At 43.4% G+C, this 26,851-nt stretch overlaps 1 protein-coding gene across 1 annotated transcript in view; it reads right to left on the reverse strand.

The window, feature by feature from the left end:
• The window catches only part of cyth3b (cytohesin 3b), a 56,988-nt gene that overhangs the window by 3,793 nt on the left and 26,344 nt on the right, over positions 1-26,851 (reverse strand). Inside the window, exons 2-11 of the mRNA XM_046303903.1 lie at positions 20,462-20,544; positions 20,177-20,241; positions 19,351-19,417; positions 18,729-18,847; positions 17,514-17,594; positions 12,142-12,254; positions 11,173-11,321; positions 7,154-7,265; positions 607-683; positions 198-269 (exon numbers count right to left, since the gene is read on the reverse strand). Coding sequence (XP_046159859.1) covers positions 198-269; positions 607-683; positions 7,154-7,265; positions 11,173-11,321; positions 12,142-12,254; positions 17,514-17,594; positions 18,729-18,847; positions 19,351-19,417; positions 20,177-20,241; positions 20,462-20,544 — 938 coding nt within the window. The remainder of the gene's footprint in view (positions 1-197; positions 270-606; positions 684-7,153; positions 7,266-11,172; positions 11,322-12,141; positions 12,255-17,513; positions 17,595-18,728; positions 18,848-19,350; positions 19,418-20,176; positions 20,242-20,461; positions 20,545-26,851) is intronic.

The following is a 26,851-nucleotide window of genomic DNA, read 5'->3' on the forward strand; positions in this document are numbered from 1 at the left end:
ACATATTCCAGGTCAAATACATGGCTAGAAATATGGAAGACTATGTTGACTTTTGACCCCTGGTGATTTCATGAGTTGGGCTTCTCCACTGGGTGAGTGGAACCTTGTGGATGAGGTTGACTACCAGTACCACCTAATATAATAGTGACATAATAAGGTTTCAGAAGGGATGTGATGCAGTATCATGAAGCACTCACTGGTTTCCTGGGTTCCTCCACCTCTCTGATACTGAGGTTCTCTAAGGGGATGATCCCACGAGGCTCCTTATCCTGGAGGAGAGAGAGAACAAGACATGATCTGTGACATTGTTTCATAGACTGGAAAACAACCTTCATTCCCCTCTGCTCTGCTCTCTCTAATATAACTAATGATGTTAGTGTCTGGCAGGCAGACAGTCTGGAGGACAGAGAGATAATGATATGATCCTCTAGGATAATACAAGGGTAGAGGACAGACTGCTGATAAAGCAGCTATCTCTGGATAGAGAGGCAAATGCTTTGATAAAAAGCTTCCAGTAATACTACCACATATAAACGCCTGTACAAACACACAGGCAGCGTACTTGCCTACAATACTGCGCTTGCACACACACACACACACACTTACTGTTGTGTACTCAAAGTAGTACAGGCAGTTGTCTGTCAGAATGAACCACCTTCTCTTCCAGGTCTTCACTCTTCCCCCTGAGACAGGAAATAGGAAGGGGAAACAGGAAGTGATGACACAATGGAATTAGTGACAGACGGACAACCTCCACCATACTCCTCACAGTAGGAACAACAGGAGGAAGGCAATCCAACAAGACCAGAGGTGGAAAGTAGGCAAAGTAATGGCCGCCTTGACCACAATAACATGACAGCTCTAGTGTTATAAATCAGCCAAGATAAATAAATAAAGTTGCTGAGAGATTTGTCTCAAACAATGGCAGAAAATCTATATACTGTACGTAAAGCATGTATACCAATGGCACAGGAGAAATAGAATATGAGCGAGTAAGAGAAGGAGAGAAAGGAGAGACAGAAAGAGGAGAGAAGAGAGAGAGACCCTACACTTCCTCTCAAACACCCCATCCTCCACCTGTGGACCTAAGACACTGAAAGATCAAAGCCAATGAACTCTGCTGTTGGCACCACTGATTGAGAGGTGATGCAATTCCATCACAGGATTTGTTCAGCAACGTGATTGGTTAAACCATGTCTTCCAGTTACTGCATAGAGAATATTCAATGATCACTCACACAACTCCTGAATTATTGCTAACTTTGCTCATTCATTTTTTAAAGGCAACGGAATAAAATGCTATTGGCTCTCCAGAAGAAGGAAGGTACACACCACACTTGATATGAACCTAACTTGGCATCTAAAGCACCCTTGGAGGAATAACACACACACACACAAACGCATTTGTAAGCACAAATGCACACACACACCAAACCCCCAAGCAAAGAGTTTTGTAGCATGGGTATACCAAAGCTGAGGGGTATAGAGGGGAGGCAACACACAGTTGAAATAGTTTTTAACAGTGTTCCCCCTCAGGCAACTGCAGCCCAATACAGTGCAGCGTTCAGCTGAAATGAAACACACAGAGATGCAAGGGAGGGATGCTGAGAAGACTTCCCTGTTGGAAGACAGCAATAAATACACCAATACTGTGTTACAAACACACACACACTTAGCCCTCAGCACTGGCAGTGGTATTCACATAAAACGATACTAAATACAGCTGTTTATGAGTGGAGCAGGCATTCAAGACTTTCAAATGTATGTTTTTCTTTCCACACTGTCACATTTCAGCGCTATGCCGATTATCTGTGTATTTGTTGGGTAAACTTATACATGCCACACAAAAAGCGTAGAAATAGACAGATATATAAAGAGAAAAGTAAGCCCTGATCCAATTTTATACTTTTGAGTTACAAATCAGATCAAAGTTTATTTGTCACGTGTGCCGAATACAACAGGTGTAGAACTTACAGTGAAATGCTTACTTACAGGCTCTAACCAATAGTGCACTTTAAAAAAGTATTAGGTGAACAATAGATAAGTAAAGAAATAAAAACAACAGTAAAAAAGACAGTGAAAAATAACAGTACTGAGGCTATATACAGTAGAGAGGCTATATACAGTAGCGAGGCTATATACAGTAGCGAGGCTATATACAGTAGCGAGGCTATATACAGTAGCGAGGCTATATACAGTAGCGAGGCTATAACAGTAGCGAGGCTATATACAGTAGCGAGGCTATAACAGTAGCGAGGCTATAACAGTAGCGTGGCTATAACAGTAGCGAGGCTATATACAGTAGCGAGGCTATATACAGTAGCGAGGCTATATACATTAGCGAGGCTATATACATTAGCGAGGCTATAACAGTAGCGAGGCTATAACAGTAACGAGGCTATAACAGTAACGAGGCTATAACAGTAGCGAGGCTATAACAGTAGCGAGGCTATAACAGTAGCGAGGCTATAACAGTAGCGAGGCTATATACAGTAGCGAGGCTATATACAGTAGCGAGGCTATATACAGTAGCGAGGCTATATACAGTAGCGAGGCTATATACAGTAGCGAGGCTATAACAGTAGCGAGGCTATAACAGTAGCGAGGCTATAACAGTAGCGAGGCTATATACAGTAGCGAGGCTATATACATTAGCGAGGCTATATACATTAGCGAGGCTATATACATTAGCGAGGCTATAACAGTAACGAGGCTATAACAGTAGAGGCTATAACAGTAGCGAGGCTATAACAGTAGCGAGGCTATAACAGTAGCGAGGCTATAACAGTAGCGAGGCTATATACAGTAGCGAGGCTATATACAGTAGCAGGCTATATACAGTAGCGAGGCTATATACAGTAGCGAGGCTATATACATTAGCGAGGCTATATACAGTAGCGAGGCTATATACAGTAGTGAGACTATATACAGTAGTGAGACTATATACAGTAGTGAGGCTATATACATTAGCGAGGCTATATACATTAGCGAGGCTATATACATTAGCGAGGCTATAACAGTAACGAGGCTATAACAGTAACGAGGCTATAACAGTAGCGAGACTATAACAGTAGCGAGGCTATAACAGTAGCGAGGCTATAACAGTAGCGAGGCTATAACAGTAGCGAGGTTATGTACAGGCACCGGTTAGTCAGGCTGATTGAGGTAGTATGTACATGTAGATATGGTTAAAGTGACTATATGCATATATGATAAACAGAGAGTAGCAGTAGCGTAAAAGAGGGGTTGGCAGGTGGTGGGTGGTGGGACACAATGCAGATAGCCCGGTTAGCCAATGTGTGGGGGCACTGGTTGGTCGGGCCAATTGAAGTAGTATGTACATTAATGTATATTTAAAGTGACTATGCATATATGATAAACAGAGAGTAGTAGCAGCATAAAAGAGGGGTTGGGGGAGGGGGGAAACACAATGCAAATAGTCCGGGTAGCCATTTGATTACCTGTTCAGGAATCTCATAGCTTGGGGGTAAAAACTGTTGAGAAGCCTTTTTGTCCTAGACTTGCCACTCCGGTACCGCTTGCCATGCAGTAGTAGAGAGAACAGTCTATGACTGGGGTGGCTGGGGTCTTTGACAATTTTTAGGGCCTTCCTCTGACACCACCTGGTGTAAAGGTCCTGGATGGCAGGCAGCTTAGCCCCAGTGATGTAATGGGCCGTACGCACTACCCTCTGTAGTGCCTTGCGGTCGGAGGCAGAGCAATTGCCGTGCCAGGCAGTGATGCAACCAGTCAGCATGCTCTCGATGTTGCAGCTGTAGAACCTTTTGAGGATCTGAGGACCCATGCCAAATCTTTTTCGTTTCCTGAGGGGGAATAGGCTTTGTCGTGCCCTCTTCACGACTGTCTTGGTGTGCTTGGACAATATTAGTTTGTTGGTGATGTGGACACCAAGGAACTTGTAGCTCTCATCCTGCTCCACTACAGCCCCGTCGGAGAGAATAGGGGTGTGCTCGGGCTTCCTTTTCCTGTAGTCCACAATCATCTCCTTAGTCTTGGTTACGTTGAGGGATAGGCTGTTATTCTGGCACCACACGACCAGATCTCTGACCTCCTCCCTATAGGCGGTCTCGTCGTTAAATCAGGCCTACCACTGTTGTGTCATCTGCAAACTTAATGATGGTGTTGGAGTTGTGCCCGGCCATGCAGTCGTGGGTGAACAGGGAGTACAGGAAGGGACTGAGCACGCACCCCTGAGGGGCTCCTGTGTTGAGGATCAGCGTGGCAGATGTGTTGCTACCTACCCTCACCACCTGGGGGCGGCCCGTCAGGAAGTCCAGGTTCCAGACGCAGAGATGGGATAATGGTTTTGATGTGAGCCATGACCAGCCTTTCAAAGTGATGGTTGTCTTTTGCACCTCCATTCTATCCATTATATTTCTACAATTGATAGTTATTAATCCACAGCTGAGAATATCTGGAATGATCCTGTTTTCCATTTGTTGTTTTTCTTGCCCTCCAGGTGAGACATGTCATAGGATGTGGTGTGGCAGGCTGACTGTGCATCCTGTGGTTTCCTGGGTGTGTGTGAGTGGGATTTGTCCTAACAACGTTCTTGTGGGAGAGCTTTGTCCCAACATTCCTACAGGGCTCATCACTGACCATCCCTTAGGGCAGTAGTGTCCATGGAAAAACACATGTTTGTAACGCACACTAAGTACTACCAGAGAGTTTTTAGCACCATCTTCGGTCTTATTCATTTCATTGAATCTCTCATTTCCTTTCTGTCTTTTAGTCGATAAATCCATGCTAAAAAGTCATTAATCATATACACGCTGTTTTCATAGACTTTTCTGGGGAGTTTTGCCTGCCGTATTTACATGAGGTAAAATGCTTAAAATCCTTTCTCTTAATTTCCACAGTGTACAGAGTGATCCTCTCTAAAAGAGACTAATTAATTTAGCCTTCAGGGTTTATTTGTACTGGGCCAAATTATAATTATTACAGAGAAAAGTCCAGTTGTAAACTGCCTGGGGAGAGAAAGCACTATAATATAATCATTCACAGGTCTTAAGGCACACTGGGACTATTTGCAAACATATATACTGGGTTTGAAGAGACTGCAGAGACGTTACATGGAGCCAGTGGAATGTGCAGCATGTCTGAGCCAGTGTGTGTGTGTGTGTGTGTGTGTGTGTGTGTGTGTGTGTGTGTGTGTGTGTGTGTGTGTGTGTGTGTGTGTGTGTGTGTGTGTGTGTGTGTGTGTGAGACAAGGCTTGGCCCACCTGCACTGAGTTGACCTTTAACCCTAACAAGTCATAATAAGGCAGTTGGATGGCAGCGTTACAACGGCTGTTGAAACAGGGACCTGTCCAAAACACTCCATGTCAGGGACTGGAGGACGCAATAAAAACAGGAAATGAAAAGTGGGTTGAGATGGAGGTAATGGGAGAAGGGAATGAAAAGAGAGATGGAGGGATGGAGGTTAGGGACAGAGAGGTGAGAGGTCAGAGAGAATAAGCACAACAGGAAATAATGTGTATGCAACCTTACAGCCGACCAACCAGAAAACCCCAAATACATTTCTAAAGATATCACACCAAGATAATGTTGGTGAGGAGGAAGGGGAGACAAGGGAGGACAATCAAAAACCCATGTAATCAAACAAAACATCAAAAACATGGGAGAGAAACAATAGAGAAAAATGTGATAAGGAGTTTCAAATGTGGGAAACGACACTACTATATTTAGGAAGGCGAGAGCTCTGTATAATATAAATAAATCAATTAAATGATTGTCTTTGAGTGTTGCTATGACACCCGTCAGTTCCACAGCCCCCGGTTATTTTGTGATCACTGCATTGTGGGAGAGATGATGATGACCGCTCCCTCAATTAATACTGCAACCATGGTAACAGGTCAGCTTGACTGTGTGTAGAGAGACATTGCTACCCGTCTCTGGGTCATACAGTGTTATGTAACTAACAGTTCTCACCTCTGACCTCAAATGCACCTTATCATGGCGATTTACCATGGTGATTCTTTCAACTTTAACATTCACATACAACCATTTACATAAAATCCTGCTCGAATATCCTTTAAACTGGCCAAAGATTGTGAAATATTTATTCCTGAATCTTCAACATCCTGTAAACCTTGAATCTGGAGGTTTAAAATAGACAACACTACAGATAACAGCCCACTGTGAGAGAACCCTGAACACTGAACCTTGTTCATATTGTACCAACAAGACGTGAGTCATGCAGCAAAACACATTGCTTGAGAGACTGCAACATTACAGTCTACAGTAAAACACATTGCTTGAGAGACTGCAACATTACAGTCTACAGTAAAACACATTGCTTGAGAGACTGCAACATTACAGTCTACAGTAAAACACATTGCTTGAGAGACTGCAACATTACAGTCTACAGTAAAACACATTGCTTGAGAGACTGCAACATTACAGTCTACAGTAAAACACATTGCTTAAGAGACTGCAACATTACAGTCTACAGTAAAACACATTGCTTGAGAGACTGCAACATTACAGTCTACAGTAAAACACATTGCCTAAGAGACTGCAACATTACAGTCTACAGTAAAACACATTGCCTAAGAGACTGCAACATTACAGTCTACAGTAAAACACATTGCTTGAGAGACTGCAACATTACAGTCTACAGTAAAACACATTGCTTGAGAGACTGCAACATTACAGTCTACAGTAAAACACATTGCTTAAGAGACTGCAACATTACAGTCTACAGTAAAACACATTGCTTGAGAGACTGCAACATTACAGTCTACAGTAAAACACATTGCTTGAGAGACTGCAACATTACAGTCTACAGTAAAACACATTGCCTAAGAGACTGCAACATTACAGTCTACAGTAAAACACATTGCTTGAGAGACTGCAACATTACAGTCTACAGTAAAACACATTGCTTGAGAGACAGCAACATTACAGTCTATCTGGATCTTAGCTGCACGGGTCAGCCAGTGAAACAATGTACTGGTTCATAGCAAGAGAATGGTGTAAGAGGAACCAAAAACAGTGCATAGCAATAGCATAGAACATAGAATGAATCTCCAATACATTGCTTCATTGTAAGTAGTATGCTAATGGACCCATTGGAACAGAGAGGTGGGTGTGATGCAGGCATTCTTAGTAAGGGACTGCATTCTACTAACCCAGTTTGAGCAGCCATCCCTCTCTGTCTGGGTTGAAGAACGTGTGAGTTAGGTCGTTCCCATCATCCTCTGGGATCTTAAAGGGTTCACTCTTAATGCTCTCATAGAGATTCTGGAGAGGAGAGAGAGGGATGAGGAGGGAGTGATGGAGAGAAGGAGAGAGAGGAGGGAGTGATGGAGAGAAGGAGAGAGAGGGGTGAGGAGGGAGCAATGGAGAGGGGAAAGAGAGGGATGAGGAGGGAGTATTGTTATTGGAGAGAGAGAAGGATGAGGAGGGAGTGATAGAGAGAGAGAAAAGGATAAGGATGGAGTGATAGAGTGATGGAAGGAGTGATAGAGAGATAGATGAGCAGGGAGAGAGAGAGAGAGAGAGAGAGAGAGAGAGAGAGAGAGAGAGAGAGAGAGAGAGAGAGAGAGAGAGAGAGAGAGAGAGAGAGAGAGAGAGAGAGAGAGAGAGAGAGAGAGAGAGAAAAAGAGAGAGAGAGAAAGTGAGAACGGGAGAGAGAGAGATAGAGAGAGAAAGAAAAAGAGAGATAAAAGAAAAAGAGAGAGAAAGAGAAAAAGAGAAAGTGAGAACGGGAGAGAGAGAGAGATGGTGATGGGGGAAAAGGCGGTGAAAGCATTAGTGTTAAACTCCTACCACTTGAACAGCCACTTCCTGCATCTTCTAACAGCCATCCCAGTCCATAACTAAATCAACAGTGCATAAAACATGACAGAACAAGATTCTATGAAGGACTTGTTAGAAAAGGAAAGTGTTGGAGGGTGTGCTCATTCATAGGGGCTGAAACTGGGTGTTAAATACTTGGGACACTTTTGACAATCGGAGTTACAACTTTGACAACTGTTGGGAGAGAAAGGGACAACAAGCCAACTGCAAGAATGTGTGTTATGTGTGTGCCCTTTGAACTGCGGTTGAGCTAAAGGATGTGTGATTATCTCTCTGAGCTTGTTAGATAATAAATGTTCATCATTAGCATTACTGACCTGAAAGAACAGCACATTAGATGAGCTAGCATTTTGCTACAGTATCACCCTTGATAGAAGAGAGTAAAGCTTCTACGTGACGTAGGAGAAACACAAACATACACTCAACCATATCCAACCCCCCCACTCCACACACCAAACACACACTCATCAACCATATCCAACCCCCCCCACTCCACACACCAAACACACACTCATCAACCATATCCAACCCCCACTCCACACACCAAACACACACTCAACCATATCCAACCCCCCCACTCCACACACCAAACACACACTCAACCATATCCAACCCCCCCACTCCACACACCAAAACACACTCAACCATATCCAACCCCCACTCCACACACCAAACACACACTCATCAACCATATCCAACCCCCCCCACTCCACACACCAAACACACACTCATCAACCATATCCAACCCCCCCACTCCACACACCAAACACACACTCATCAACCATATCCAACCCCCCCACTCCACACACCAAACACACACTCAACCATATCCAACCCCCACTCCACACACCAAACACACACTCAACCATATCCAACCCCCCACTCCACACACCAAACACACACTCATCAACCATATCCAACCCCCCCACTCCACACACCAAACACACACTCAACCATATCCAACCCCCCACTCCACACACCAAACACACACTCAACCATATCCAACCCCCCCACTCCACACACCAAACACACACTCAACCATATCCAACCCCCCACTCCACACACCAAACACACACTCAACCATATCCAACCCCCCCACTCCACACACCAAACACACACTCATCAACCATATCCAACCCCCCACTCCACACACCAAACACACACTCATCAACCATATCCAACCCCCCACTCCACACACCAAACACACACTCATCAACCATATCCAACCCCCCACACACTCATCAACCATATCCAACCCCCCCCCCCACTCCACACACCAAACACACACTCATCAACCAAATCCAACCCCCCACACGTCACACACCAAACACACACTCAACCATATCCAACCCCCCCACTCCACACACCAAACACACACTCATCAACCAAATCCAACCCCCCACACGTCACACACCAAACACACACTCAACCATATCCAACCCCCCACTCCACACACTAAACACACACTCATCAACCATATCCACCCCCACTCCACACACACTCATCAACCATATCCAACCCCCCCCACACGTCACACACCAAACACACACATCAACCATATCCAACCCCCCCACTCCACACACCCATATCCAACCCCCCACTTCACACACCAAACACACACTCATCAACCATATCCAACCCCCCCACTCCACACACTCAACCATATCCAACCCCCACTCACACCCCATATCCAACCCCCCCCCCCCCCACTCCACACACCAAACACACACTCATCAACCATATCCAACCCCCCACACTCACACCATATCCATCAACCATATCCAACCCCCCCACTCCACACACCAAACACACACTCATCAACCATATCCAACCCCCCACTCCACACACCAAACACACACTCATCAACCATATCCAACCCCCCCATATCCAACTCCACACACCAAACCATATCACACACTCAAACCATATCCAACCCCCCACTCCACACACTCAACCATATCCAACCCCCACTCCACACACACTCAACCATATCCAACCCCCACCCCACTCCACACACCAAACACACACTCAACCATATCCAACCCCCCACTCCACACACCAAACACACACTCAACCATATCCAACCCCCACCCCACTCCACACACCAAACACACACTCAACCATATCCAACCCCCCACACTCCACACACACTCAACCATATCCAACCCCCACTCCACACACACTCAACCATATCCAACCCCCCCCCACTCCACACACCAAACACACACTCAACCATATCCAACCCCCACCCCACCCACACTCCACACACACTCAACCATATCCAACCCCCACTCCACACACACAACCATATCCAACCCCCACTCCACACATCAAACACACACTCAACCATATCCAACCCCCCCCACCCACACCAAACACACTCATCAACCATATCCAACCCCCCCACTTCACACACAAACACACACTCATCAACCATATCCAACCCCCCACACACTCATCAACCAAATCACCACCACAAACACACACTCATCAACCATATCCAACCCCCCCTCCACACACATCAACCATATCCAACCCCCCACTCCACACACCAAACACACACTCATCAACCATATCCAACCCCCCACACTCCACACACCATATATCCAACCCCCCACACACTCCACACACCAAACACACACTCATCAACCATATCCAACCCCCCCCCACTCCCACACACACACACACACACACTCATCAACCATATCCAACCCCCACTCCACACACCAAACACACACTCATCAACCATATCCAACCCCCCACTCCACACACCAAACACACACTCATCAACCATATCCAACCCCCCCCAACACTCCACACCAAACACACACTCATCAACCATATCCAACCCCCCCCCCACTCCACACACCAAACACACACTCATCAACCATATCCAACCCCACACACCCATATCCAACCCCCCACTCCACACACCAAACACACACTCAAACCATATCCAACCCCCCACTCCACACACCAAACACACACTCATCAACCATATCCAACCCCCACTCCACACACCAAACACACACTCATCAACCATATCCACCCCCCCCCCCACTCCACACACCAAACACACACTCATCAACCATATCCAACCCCCCCACACCACACACACACTCATCAACCATATCCACCCCCTCCCCCACTCCACACATCAAACACACACTCATCAACCATATCCAACCCCCCCACTCCACACACTAAACACACACTCATCAACCATATCCAACCCCCACCCACTCCACACACACTCATCAACCATTCCAACCCCCACTCCACACACCAAACACACACTCATCAACCATATCCAACCCCCCCACACCACACACCAAACACACACTCTCACCCTGAGTAGGTCCTCTGGCAGGTCTCCTCCCTCGTTGATGCCTCTGTTCATGGAGATGAATCTCTCTACGGGGGGTTTGTCTCTGACGTTGGGGTTGTGGAGGCTGGTATTCAACATGATGATGGCGAAGGACAGGACATAACATGTGTCTGGGGAGGACAGCAGGGATAGGTGGTATGAAGTGTGTGTGTGGGGGGGGGGTTGAGTGTGTGTGTGTGTGTCGCTATGACTTTGCAATCATCACTCTACCACCCACTTCCCCCACCACCCCACTCTGTTCTATAACCCCTGGCCGTTTTAACCTGGTGTGTGTCAGGGCACCAGTCCCCAGGGGGATGCAGCTGAAGCAGCTATAACTAAGTCAGCGTGTCACCACTGCAACACATCCATATTCATGAGGCCAAGACCACACATCAACCCACCACTGGTTACTGGGACAGGGGACACAACACTGCAGATAGAACATAGAGCTGACATGACACAATATCATATAAGTCCTCGACAATACATTTCTCTACAGAGACAACGTGTGGCCTGAGCGTGCCTCACTAGTCACTAATGACCCTCTGTTATTGACCAGTGATCAAAGTCCTTATTAGAGGAGCCATACCAGTAGTGATGACACAGCAACAATGAACCGCAAGTCTGTCAGCAACAAAGTGCATTAAGTCATCGGACAGAGAGTCAAGTACCGACTGATGGTGAGTGATTCTAGAAATGTGAGTGTACCGGTATTTGGGTTTTTAATAGTTATAGCAATTCATGACTTCCTTTTCCACAAACTGACGCATTGATCTAAGGCAGGGGTGGTCTGGCGCTGCTCTTTATGACAGGGTCTGTCCAACGTGTGTGTGTGTGTGTGTGTGTGTGTGTGTGTGTGTGTGTGTGTGTGTGTGTGTGTGTGTGTGTGTGTGTGTGTGTGTGTGTGTGTGTGTGTGTGTGTGTGTGTGTGTGTGTGTGTGTGTGTACCTGTGGATTGGAAGACACCAGGGTTGCAGGAGCAGTACCGCGAAGCGAAGGCCTCCATCATACGATCGATCTTCTGAGCCTCACCAGGCAGTCTGAAACTCCACAGAAACTGTCTACACTAGCAGAGAGAAAGAGAAAGAGAGAGAAAGAAAAAGAGAATGAGAAAGAACACAGGAAAAACAAATGAGAAAGAAAACAGAGGCTCCAAAAGTGTATTGAAAGCAGCAGGACATCATGATAAAGTGTATTGAAAGCAGCAGGACATCATTATAAAGTGTATTGAAAGCAGCAGGACATCATGATAAAGTGTATTGAAAGCAGCAGGACATCATGATAAAGTGTATTGAAAGCAGCAGGACATCATGATAAAGTGTATTGAAAGCAGCAGGACATCATGATAAAGTGTATTGAAAGCAGCAGGACATCATGATAAAGTGTATTGAAAGCAGCAGGACATCATGATAAAGTGTATTGAAAAAGCAGCAGGACATCATGATAAAGTGTATTGAAAGCAGCAGGACATCATTATAAAGTGTATTGAAAGCAGCAGGACATCATGAAAAGCAGCAGGACATCATGATAAAGTGTATTGAAAGCAGCAGGACATCATGATAAAGTGTATTGAAAGCAGCAGGACATCATGATAAAGTGTATTGAAAGCAGCAGGACATCATGATAAAGTGTATTGAAAGCAGCAGGACATCATGATAAAGTGTATTGAAAGCAGCAGGACATCATGATAAAGTGTATTGAAAGCAGCAGGACATCATGATAAAGTGTATTGAAAGCAGCAGGACATCATGATAAAGTGTATTGAAAGCAGCAGGACATCATGATAAAGTGTATTGAAAGCAGCAGGACATCATGATAAAGTGTATTGAAAGCAGCAGGACATCATGATAAAGTGTATTGAAAGCAGCAGGACATCATGATAAAGTGTATTGAAAGCAGCAGGACATCATGATAAAGTGTATTGAAAGCAGCAGGACATCATGATAAAGTGTATTGAAAGCAGGACATCATGATAAAGTGTATTGAAAGCAGCAGGACATCATGATAAAGTGTATTGAAAGCAGCAGGACATCATGATAAAGTGTATTGAAAGCAGCAGGACATCATGATAAAGTGTATTGAAAGCAGCAGGACATCATGATAAAGTGTATTGAAAGCAGCAGGACATCATGATAAAGTGTATTGAAAGCAGCAGGACATCATGATAAAGTGTATTGAAAGCAGCAGGACATCATGATAAAGTGTATTGAAAGCAGCAGGACATCATGATAAAGTGTATTGAAAGCAGCAGGACATCATGATAAAGTGTATTGAAAGCAGCAGGACATCATGATAAAGTGTATTGAAAGCAGCAGGACATCATGATAAAGTGTATTGAAAGCAGCAGGACATCATGATAAAGTGTATTGAAAGCAGCAGGACATCATGATAAAGTGTATTGAAAGCAGCAGGACATCATGATAAAGTGTATTGTGTAAAAGCAGCAGGACATCATGATAAAGTGTATTAAAGTGTATTGAAAGCAGCAGGACATCATGATAAAGTGTATTGAAAGCAGCAGGACATCATTATAAAGTGTATTGAAAGCAGCAGGACATCATGATAAAGTGTATTGAAAGCAGCAGGACATCATGATAAAGTGTATTGAAAGCAGCAGGACATCATGATAAAGTGTATTGAAAGCAGCAGGACATCATGATAAAGTGTATTGAAAGCAGCAGGACATCATGATAAAGTGTATTGAAAGCAGCAGGACATCATGATAAAGTGTATTGAAAGCAGCAGGACATCATGATAAAGTGTATTGAAAGCAGCAGGACATCATGATAAAGTGTATTGAAAGCAGCAGGACATCATGATAAAGTGTATTGAAAGCAGCAGGACATCATTATAAAGTGTATTGAAAGCAGCAGGACATCATGATAAAGTGTATTGAAAGCAGCAGGACATCATGATAAAGTGTATCATGAAAAGCAGGGACATCATGATAAATTGTCATGTAAAGTGTATTGAAAGCAGCAGGACATCATGATAAAGTGTATTGAAAGCAGCAGGACATCATGATAAAGTGTATTGAAAGCAGCAGGACATCATGATAAAGTGTATTGAAAGCAGCAGGACATCATTATAAAGTGTATTGAAAGCAGCAGGACATCATGATAAAGTGTATTGAAAGCAGCAGGACATCATTATAAAGTGTATTGAAAGCAGCAGGACATCATGATAAAGTGTATTGAAAGCAGCAGGACATCATGATAAAGTGTATTGAAAGCAGCAGGACATCATGATAAAGTGTATTGAAAGCAGCAGGACATCATGGATAAAGTGTATTGAAAGCAGCAGGACATCATCAAAGTGTATAAAGCAGGACATCATGATAAAGTGTATTGAAAGCAGCAGGACATCATGATAAAGTGTATTGAAAGCAGCAGGACATCATGATAAAGTGTATTGAAAGCAGGACATCATGATAAAGTGTATTGAAAGCAGCAGGACATCATGATAAAGTGTATTGAAAGCAGGACATCATGATAAAGTGTATTGAAAGCAGCAGGACATCATGATAAAGTGTATTGAAAGCAGCAGGACATCATGATAAAGTGTATTGAAAGCAGCAGGACATCATGATAAAGTGTATTGAAAGCAGCAGGACATCATTATAAAGTGTATTGAAAGTGTAAAGTGTATTGAAAGCAGCAGGACATCATGATAAAGTGTATTGAAAGCAGCAGGACATCATGATAAAGTGTATTGAAAGCAGCAGGACATCATGATAAAGTGTATTGAAAGCAGCAGGACATCATTATAAAGTGTATTGAAAGCAGCAGGACATCATGATAAAGTGTATTGAAAGCAGCAGGACATCATGATAAAGTGTATTGAAAGCAGCAGGACATCATGATAAAGTGTATTGAAAGCAGCAGGACATCATGATAAAGTGTATTGAAAGCAGCAGGACATCATGATAAAGTGTATTGAAAGCAGCAGGACATCATGATAAAGTGTATTGAAAGCAGCAGGACATCATGATAAAGTGTATTGAAAGCAGCAGGACATCATGATAAAGTGTATTGAAAGCAAGGACATCATGATAAAGTGTATTGACAGGACATCATGATAAAGTGTATTGAAAGCAGCAGGACATAAAGTGTATTGATCATATAAAGTGTATTGAAAGCAGCAGGACATCATGATAAAGTGTATTGAAAGCAGCAGGACATCATGATAAAGTGTATTGAAAGCAGCAGGACATCATTATAAAGTGTATTGAAAGAGCAGAGGACATCATGATAAAGTGTATTGAAAGCAGCAGGACATCATGATAAAGTGTATTGAAAGCAGCAGGACATCATTATAAAGTGTATTGAAAGCAGACATCATGATAAAGACATCATGATAAAGTGTATTGAAAGCAGCAGGACATCATGATAAAGTGTATTGAAAGCAGCAGGACATCATGATAAAGTGTATTGAAAGCAGCAGGACATCATGATAAAGTGTATTGAAAGCAGGACAGATAAAGTGTACATCATGATAAAGTGTATTGAAAGCAGCAGGACATCATGATAAAGTGTATTGAAAGCAGCAGGACATCATGATAAAGTGTATTGAAAGCAGCAGGACATCATGATAAAGTGTATTGAAAGCAGCAGGACATCATGATAAAGTGTATTGAAAGCAGCAGGACATCATGATAAAGTGTATTGAAAGCAGCAGGACATCATGATAAAGTGTATTGAAAGCAGCAGGACATCATTATACAAGTGTATTGAAAGCAGCAGGACATCATGATAAAGTGTAAAGTGTATTGAAAGCAGCAGGACATCATGATAAAGTGTATTGAAAGCAGCAGGACATCATTATAAAGTGTATTGAAAGCAGCAGGACATCATGATAAAGTGTATTGAAAGCAGCAGGACATCATGATAAAGTGTATTGAAAGCAGCAGGACATCATGATAAAGTGTATTGAAAGCAGCAGGACATCATGGAAATCATATTGAAAGAGATGGACATCAGATAAAGTGTATTGAAAGCAGCAGGACATCATGATAAAGTGTATTGAAAGCAGCAGGACATCATTATAAATGTATTGATACATCAGTAAAGTATTGAAAGCAGCAGGACATCATGATAAAGTGTATTGAAAGCAGCAGGACATCATGATAAAGTGTATTGAAAGCAGCAGGACATCATGATAAAGTGTATTGAAAGCAGCAGGACATCATGATAAAGTGTATTGAAAGCAGCAGGACATCATGATAAAGTGTATTGAAAGCAGCAGGACATCATGATAAAGTGTATTGAAAGTCCCTGAGCAGGACATCATGTATAAAGTGTATTGAAAGCAGAGGACATCATGATAAAGTGTATTGAAAGCAGCAGGACATCATGATAGAAGTGTATTGAAAGCAGCAGGACATCATGATAAAGTGTATTGAAAGCAGCAGGACATCATTATAAAGTGTATTGAAAGCAGCAGGACATCATTATAAAGTGTATTGAAAGCAGCAGGACATCATTATAAAGTGTATTGAAAGCAGCAGGACATCATTATAAAGTGTATTGAAAGCAGCAGGACATCATTATAAAGTGTATTGAAAGCAGCAGGACATCATTATAAAGTGTATTGAAAGCAGCAGGACATCATGATAAAGTGTATTGAAAGCAGCAGGACATCATTATAAAGTGTATTGAAAGCAGCAGGACATCATTATAAAGTGTATTGAAAGCAGAACATCATTATAAAGTGTATTGAAAGCAGAGGACATCATGTGTAAAAGCAGCAGGACATCATGATAAAGTGTATTGAAAGCAGCAGGACATCATGATAAAGTGTATTGAGCAGCAGGACATCATTATAAAGTGTATTGAAAGCAGCAGGACATCATTATAAAGTGTATTGAAAGCAGCAGGACATCATTATAAAGTGTATTGAAAGCAGCAGGACATCATTATAAAGTGTATTGAAAGCAGAACATCATTATAAAGTGTATTGAAAGCAGCAGGACATCATTATAAAGTGTATTGAAAGCAGCAGGACATCATGATAAAGTGTATTGAAAGCAGCAGGACATCATGATAAAGTGTATTGAAAGCAGCAGGACATCATGATAAAGTGTATTGAAAGCAGCAGATAAAGACATCATTATAAATGTATTGAAAGCAGGACATCATGTGTATAAAGTCATGATAAATTCCCTGAAAGCAGCAGGACATCACTATAAAGTGTATTGAAAGCAGAACATCATTATAAAGTGTATTAACTGCACATTATCAATAATAAATACTACTATATTATTTTTTTAATGTGATGAACAGCTGGGAATGTTAGTCCAGTAATATGCAGAAACAGCTCACCGTAAAGCCTGTACGAGGTTGAGATCTGCAAACTCATGAAGGTCTACGAACGCCTGCAACACCTTGAGGTTGAAGTCGTCCCTGGGATGAGGAACATACAGTGTGTCAGGTTCTCAGATTCAGGCCAGGAAATGTCTGGTATTCAGTGTTAGTCAAGATCAGTCTAGCACTTCCAAAAACAGAACTATTAGAGGTAAAGTGTGTTTCAATCCATTAGGAACTGAAATGTCTGTTAGGAGACAGGCCCCTTTTAAATCCAACTCCACCCCTTCTCTAGATTATGACTCTATCAAACCATTATACAATATGATAAGATTGCAGGTCGTAATAAATTGCTATTTGTTTGTGCATTCAACCAACTTAACATACAAGATGCTGTTGCTTTCTTAAGGGCATTTTCTAAAGAAAACGATCTATCCTAGCCACAGAGCCAGCCTCACTCTGCTCTGTCCGTTTGCTACACAGGTTGTTTTGACAGTCACATCCCTGCGAGGTGGCCCACGTGTCGTAGATATGAAACACATGGAGCCAGGCAGATCTCTGAGAACTGGCATGGCCCTGAGAGATGGACAGAGCTCTGGAAAGAGAGACAGAAATCTCCCTGAGAGATGGACAGAGTGTAGGAAAGAGAGGGAGAAATCTCCCTGAGAGATGGACAGAGTGTAGGAAAGAGAGAGGAGAAATCTCCCTGAGAGATGGACAGAGTGTAGGAAAGAGAGATTGAGAAATCTCCCTGAGAGATGGACAGAGTGTAGGAAAGAGAGAGGGAGAAATGTCCCTGAGAGATGGACAGAGTGTAGGAAAGAGAGATTGAGAAATCTCCCTGAGAGATGGACAGAGTGTAGGAAAGAGAGAGGAGAAATCTCCCTGAGAGATGGACAGAGTGTAGGAAAGAGAGAGAAATCTCCCTGAGAGATGGACAGAGTGTAGGAAAGAGAGATTGAGAAATCTCCCTGAGAGATGGACAGAGTGTAGGAAAGAGAGATGAGAAATCTCCCTGAGAGATGGACAGAGTGTAGGAAAGAGAGAGGAGAAATGTCCCTGAGAGATGGACAGAGTGTAGGAAAGAGAGAGGAGAAATGTCCCTGAGAGATGGACAGAGTGTAGGAAAGAGAGAGGAGAAATGTCCCCGAGAAAGAGGGAGAAAGAGAGGTAAAGGGGGAAAGAGGGAGAGCGAGATGAAAACAGAGGAGGTTAGAGCAGTGTGTTTGTTACCTCTCTCCTAAGTAGTCCCCTATGACAGTTTTGTTGAGGCCCTCTCCTTTGTAGAGGAACTGGGATACGTCCTCAGGAGTGTGCTGGAGAAGGTCGTTCTCCAACAGAAACTGGATCCCCTGGAAGACACACACAGTTTGGTTAGCACTCCAAGCCACACACACACACACACACACACACACACACACACACACACACACACACACACACACACACACACACACACACACACACACACACACACACACACACACACACACACACACACACACACACACACACACACACACACACACAGTTATCTGTTTTGACCTGAAGGAGAGCTAGGAGGCGTTACAATAAGTCATTAATACAGATAACACAACATACAGATAACATATTTGATGGACATGGTTTACATTTACATTTAAGTCATTTAGCAGACGCTCTTATCCAGAGCGACTTACAAATTGGTGCATTCACCTTATGACAGTGTAACCTTTTCTACATGGCTAAAGGAGGCATAACAGGTACACATCTAAGTTTCTATAGAAATCAGAAAACATTCAATAACACCACATTAACATCAGTGCAAGTGGGTAAATCATGGATTTAGCATGGATTGCATGGACTTTAGACAAACCTTTTTGGGGTCCATGTTGAATTTCTTCCTTCCCATGGCGATCTGTTTATTTCTTTGTGTTGTTTTACTGTGATTGGACAGAGCAGAGAGATCCATCAGCTCTCTAGAACAGGTGTGGCATTATCAACAACTGACGCTTGTATTTGTTCACCAGGTCAACTGTCACATTTGTCTACTTCGTACAGTATTTATCCAGGATACGGAACGGTATTGTGGTGAGTTAGTGAGTTTACACGGTTAGTTTACATAGGGCTGGGTTCAGGAGAAAATCAGTTGGATTCAGTTATTACTGTTCCAAGACAGCTATGAACATGAGAATGTAATGATCCTCTAAAAACAATTATCTTTGACTTGTCTTTCCATTTGGACTGTAACATCAACCATGTAGGTTGTTGCACCGACTAACTGATTAGCAGAAGAAACTCAATCTAACTCAAACTCAGTCTAATGAAAACCATATGCCTCTTTCTTTGTGTTCATGTGTGTGTGTGTGTGTGTGTTTGCATTATTGCATGTGTGTATACTGTGTTCTCCCTGTGTCCTAATACAGCTTGAACCATTCCCCAGCTGCACCTGAGACACACACACTAACACACACTCTCCACCTCATCACCAATGAGCCCTGAACAGCCAATCAGTTGTCAGTCCCTGAATAGGAGCGGTTGTGGGGTGTTGAGCAACTGTTTGGCAGAGGAGACGGCTCAGCTCCACAAACAAAGATGGATTATTAACCCACACTGGGACAGGTGTGTGGCTGGACGACTTGGAGAGGAGAAGGAACAGCAGCTAGGAGGGGGAGGGGTGTTGAAGGGGGGGTGTTACGCACCTCTCTCCCACGCAGGTTAGCTGCTCGATCTCAGTCATCACCTCTGCAATCTCAAACTTCAACCGCTGCCAACAGGATTAGAGGGAGAATTAGCTGAGTTGAATTCACAACTGAACTCTAGTTGTTTTAGCAGTGCATTGTAAATCAACAAACAGACTCAATGTAAGTGGTTAGAGTCAAAGTAACATTGTAGCCACCCACATAAAGTCATATCATATCAAGGGTGAGTGATATCTTTATAAAAAATATGAAATCTTGACATTTCTTTTCATTGTCTTGACTCACCTCAATGTCATCCAGTAGCTCTTTTTTCCTACGTCGTATGTTTGACAGCTCATCTCTCTCTTCCAAGGAAAGGTCTTCAGGTACTGTGAAAGAGAGAGATGTAAGTCTGGAATTAAGATACACACATAGTCAGACACATCCATGGATGAGGATGTGATAGCTAGTGTGCTGTAAAACAACAAGGCTGACAAACCACAGATCTAGGATCAGATTAGTGTACCCCAATGCTAAACCTAACCATTAGGGGGATGGAAAAACATCTGATCCCGGATCTGTTGTTAGGGACATGTTCCAGTTCCACCTACTCCTAAATCAGCACATCACTCTCTAGCAGTATACTGGAACTTCTGAGAGCTCTTGACTTCCTCTCTGGCAAAAGGAAAACTCCTCCATGAATTACAACCAAACCGCCCCCCCCCACACACACACACACACTAAAGCAGGTAAGCACACACACACCAGTGCTGAACATCTGCTAAAACGTGTATCGTCCAATATTAGTTCTCAGATAGTCTGCTTCCTCATTTGAGATAATTAGTACCACTGAGATATCTGGGCCAGATGCTAGCCCACTTTTCACTTTTCTCACACACACACACACACACACACACACACACACACACACACACACACACACACACACACACACACACACACACACACACACACACACACACACACACACACACACACACACACACACACACACACACACACACACGACTATACTGAATGTGAACTGAGCACCCAGTGGTAAATCATACAGACTCTGACATTTACACGTGTTCTACTCAATAAGGAGTCTCCCCAGTCCGTCCTGCTTATCCCTCAGTTTACCAGCAGCACGTACATCAACCTTCCTCCCCAGACCTCTCTCTGAGGACGTCCTCCTCACCACCTCCCTGTTAGAAAGCAGGCAGAGGCAGGCATGCTCAGGCTCACAGGATGTAGGTCATTCTCACATCAAGAGCCGTGGTAGATTGTGCTTTTCTACGCCGCGCATTTGCCTCGCCAGCTCTCTCTCTCTACCCATCCTATGGCTTGGAGTGGAGGGGGGAGGAGAGTGGAGGGGGGGATTAAATCCCAGCTGATTCATAGAGCAGCTTTACGATTCAGATTGTTTCTCTTCTCTCCTTCCATTGTCAATAGCTATTGACTTGTCTTTTTTCTCTCTCCGTAAAGACAAAAAGAGATACCACGGACCATTAAGTCGGGATGGGATGGCATTGTGGTACTCAACTCGGTGGATTCTTATCACGGATGAGCAGCCTATCAGAGCCAAATGCAGACGGTAGACAGAGGAAAAGGACCTCAGAAGTGGTGATCATTCTCTCTCACGGCCGAGTGGACTCACTCAAAGCCTCTGACTTCTACATAAATGAAACAGAGAGATAGATGAAGGGAGAGGGAGAGGACACGGAGTGTACAAAACATGTTGCTCTCAGAACAGCCTCAATTCATCAGGGGCATGGACTCCACAAGGTGTTGAAAACGTTCCACAAGGATGCTGGCCCATGTTGACTCCAATGCTTCAGAAAGTTGTTTCAAGTTGGCTGGATCATTCTTGATACACACAGGAAACTGTCGAGCATGAAAAACCCAGCAGCATTGCGCCTGGCACCTACTACCGTACCCTGTTCAAAGGCACTGAAATATTTTGTCTTGCGCATTCACCCTCTGAATGGCACACATACAATCCATGTCTCATCCTTCTTTAATATGTCTTCCCCCCTTCATCTACACTGATTGAAGTGGATATATAAAATAAATAAATAAATAGAGTAGATACAGAGAGAGAGGAGAAATAGAGTAGATACAGAGAGAGAGGAGAGAAAAGAGATATACACTAGACAGCTAGAGAGTGAGATATACACTAGACAGCTAGAGAGTGAGATATACACTAGACAGCTAGAGAGTGAGATATACACTAGACAGCTAGAGAGTGAGATATACACTAGACAGCTAGAGAGTGAGATATACAGACAGCTAGACAGCAGCTAGAGAGTGAGATATACACTAGACAGCTAGAGAGTGAGATATACCTAGACAGCTAGAGAGTGAGATATACACTAGACAGCTAGAGAGTGAGATATACACTAGACAGCTAGAGAGTGAGATATACACTAGACAGCTAGAGAGTGAGATATACACTAGACAGCTAGAGAGTGAGATATACACTAGACAGCTAGAGAGTGAGATATACACTAGACAGCTAGAGAGTGAGATATACACAGCTAGACAGACAGCTAGAGAGTGAGATATACACTAGACAGCTAGAGAGTGAGATATACACTAGACAGCTAGAGAGTGAGATATACACTAGACAGCTAGAGAGTGAGATATACACTAGACAGCTAGAGAGTGAGATATACACTAGACAGCTAGAGAGATGAGATATACACTAGACAGCTAGAGAGATGAGATAGATACACTAGACAGCTAGAGAGTGAGATATACACTAGACAGCTAGAGAGTGAGATATACACTAGACAGCTAGAGAGTGAGATATACACTAGACAGCTAGAGAGTGAGATATACACTAGACAGCTAGAGAGTGAGATATACACTAGACAGCTAGAGAGTGAGATATACACTAGACAGCTAGAGAGTGAGATATACACTAGACAGCTAGAGAGTGAGATATACACTAGACAGCTAGAGAGTGAGATATACACTAGACAGCTAGAGAGTGAGATATACACTAGACAGCTAGAGAGTGAGATATACACTAGACAGCTAGAGAGTGAGATATACACTAGACAGCTAGAGAGTGAGATATACACTAGACAGCTAGAGAGTGAGATATACACTAGACAGCTAGAGAGTGAGATATACACTAGACAGCTAGAGAGTGAGATATACACTAGATATAGCAGCTAGAGATATATACTAGTGAGATAGATACACTAGACAGCTAGAGAGTGAGATATACACTAGACAGCTAGAGAGTGAGATATACACTAGACAGCTAGAGAGTGAGATATACACTAGACAGCTAGAGAGTGAGATATACACTAGACAGCTAGAGAGTGAGATATACACTAGACAGCTAGAGAGTGAGATATACACTAGACAGCTAGAGAGTGAGATATACACTAGACAGCTAGAGAGTGAGATATACACTAGACAGCTAGAGAGTGAGATATACACTAGACAGCTAGAGAGTGAGATATACACTAGACAGCTAGAGAGTGAGATATACACTAGACAGCTAGAGAGTGAGATATACACTAGACAGCTAGAGAGTGAGATACATACTAGACAGCTAGAGAGTGAGATACATACTAGACAGCTAGAGAGTGAGATATACACTAGACAGCTAGAGAGTGAGATATACACTAGACAGCTAGAGAGTGAGATATACACTAGACAGCTAGAGAGTGAGATATACACAGCTAGACTAGACAGCTAGAGAGTAGATATATACTAGACAGCTAGAGAGTGAGATATACACAGCTAGACAGCTAGACAGCTAGAGAGTGAGATATACACTAGACAGCTAGAGAGATATATACTAGAGATATACACTAGACAGCTAGAGAGTGAGATATACACAGCTAGACAGACAGCTAGAGAGTGAGATATACACTAGACAGCAGCTAGAGAGTGAGATATACACTAGACAGCTAGAGAGTGAGATATACACTAGACAGCTAGAGAGTGAGATATACACTAGACAGCTAGAGAGTGAGATATACACTAGACAGCTAGAGAGTGAGATATACTAGACAGCTAGACAGCTAGAGAGTGAGATATACACTAGACAGCTAGAGAGTGAGATATACACTAGACAGCTAGAGAGTGAGATATACACTAGACAGCTAGAGAGTGAGATATACACTAGACAGCTAGAGAGTGAGATATACACTAGACAGCTAGAGAGTGAGATATACACTAGACAGCTAGAGAGTGAGATATACACTAGACAGCTAGAGAGTGAGATATACACTAGACAGCTAGAGAGTGAGATATACACTAGACAGCTAGAGAGTGAGATATATACTAGACAGCTAGAGAGTGAGATATATACTAGACAGCTAGAGAGTGAGATATATACTAGACAGCTAGAGAGTGAGATATATACTAGACAGCTAGAGAGTGAGATATATACTAGACAGCTAGAGTGAGATATATACTAGAGATATATACTAGACAGCTAGAGAGTGAGATATATAGACTAGACAGCTAGAGAGTGAGATACTAGACAGCTACTAGACAGCTAGAGAGTGAGATATATACTAGACAGCTAGAGAGTGAGATATATACTAGACAGCTAGAGAGTGAGATATATACTAGACAGCTAGAGAGTGAGATATATACTAGACAGCTAGAGAGTGAGATATATACTAGACAGCTAGAGAGTGAGATATATACTAGACAGCTAGAGAGTGAGATATATACTAGACAGCTAGAGAGTGAGATATATACTAGACAGCTAGAGAGTGAGATATATACTAGACAGCTAGAGAGTGAGATATACACTAGACAGCTAGAGAGTGAGATATATACTAGACAGCTAGAGAGTGAGATATATAGACTAGAGAGTGAGATATATACTAGACAGCTAGAGAGTGAGATATATACTAGACAGCTAGAGAGTGAGATATATACTAGACAGCTAGAGAGTGAGATATATACTAGACAGCTAGAGAGTGAGATATATACTAGACAGCTAGAGAGTGAGATATATACTAGACAGCTAGAGAGTGAGATATACTAGACAGCTAGAGAGTGAGATATATACTAGACAGCTAGAGAGTGAGATAGGGGACAGAGAGAGAAATAAAATAAACCAGAAGAAAAAAAGACTATAGATACCACAAGACAGCCAGAGAGAGAGAGAGAGAGAGAGGAGAGAACGAGAAGAGAAGAGAGGAGAGAAAGAGAAGAAGAAGAGAGAGCGTTCTCTTCTCCGTGTTACTCTGGCTCTTTAACCAGGCCCATAAAGCCAGTGATTGTAGAGCAGATCGCCCCCCCAGGCAACCTACATCTCTAATGGGCAAAGCAGAGCGCCATCCCACCTACTTTCCCTCAAAAAACACAGTCAACCAAAATAAAGGGACAAATTGTCTGGGATTGATGGCCGCTGTGTTCAGTGACAATCCCCCTGCTGTGTGTATGCATGTGGAATCGCTGGGTAATCTGATATCATCATTGTGGCTGTGAACTGCAGCCTGCTGAAGCTAGGCTAGACAGCTACTAGACAGCTAGTGAGATATATACAGACCTGGGTGATCTAATGCATTATACATGAAGGATGTGTGTGTGTGTGTGTGTGTGTGTGTGTGTGTGTGTGTGTGTGTGTGTGTATCCCTTTCTTCCACCTCCAGTCTGACTCCCTTCTTCCGCTCCTCTCCTCTACCGTGACCGACCAGATCAATGTGATCTCCAAGGGTCAACGAGGTCATCACAGAGGTGAGAGGTCAGATACCCCTAGGCAGGGTCAAAGTGCTGTTGCTACTGACCAGTGTGGGTTATTAAGGAACTCACTGCTGCAGTGTAATCAATTACACAGACCAGTGGCCACACACCACACGCCATGGGAGACTTTCTCCTTCGCTTCGTTTTAGACTGAAAATAATCACTTATTATACACACTCAGGGCTGAGCACTAACTACACACTCAGGGCTGAGCAATCCCCCTAATGTGGAATCTGGGTACTGATATCATCATCAGGGCTGGGTATCTAATGCATTATACATGAACCCTACACTGACTCAGGGCTGAGCACTCATCACAGAGGTGACACACTCAGGGCTGACCAGTGTGGGTTATTAAGGAACTCACTGCTGCAGTGTAATCAATTACACAGACCAGTGGCCAGGGCTTTCTCCTTCGAGCAAAATAATCACTTATTACACTCAGGGCTGAGCACTAACTACACACTCAGGGCTGAGCACTAACTACACACACTCAGGGCTGAGCACTAACTACACACTCAGGGCTGAGCACTAACTACACACTCAGGGCTGAGCACTAACTACACACTCAGGGCTGAGCACTAACTAACTACACACTCAGGGCTGAGCACTAACTACACACTCAGGGCTGAGCACTAACTACACACTCAGGGCTGAGCACTAACTACACACTCAGGGCTGAGCACTAACTACACACTCAGGGCTGAGCACTAACTACACACTCAGGGCTGAGCACTAACTACACACTCAGGGCTGAGCACTAACTACACACTCAGGGCTGAGCACTAACTAGAGCTCATGCAACTAAATCTAATGTGAATTATGCATTGATGTCAATAGGATATTTGAGTGGAAAGTTTGAATTCTTCAATATTTCAGACCCTACGCAAATTGAACTAGGAAGTCATCTTGATCTGAGAGAAAGTGTCTATTTTCCAACAGACACGTTTGTCCAACGTTTCTCAGTGT

Source organism: Oncorhynchus gorbuscha, linkage group LG16, assembly GCF_021184085.1.
Source record: "Oncorhynchus gorbuscha isolate QuinsamMale2020 ecotype Even-year linkage group LG16, OgorEven_v1.0, whole genome shotgun sequence".
NCBI classification, from domain to species: Eukaryota; Metazoa; Chordata; class Actinopteri; order Salmoniformes; family Salmonidae; genus Oncorhynchus; species Oncorhynchus gorbuscha.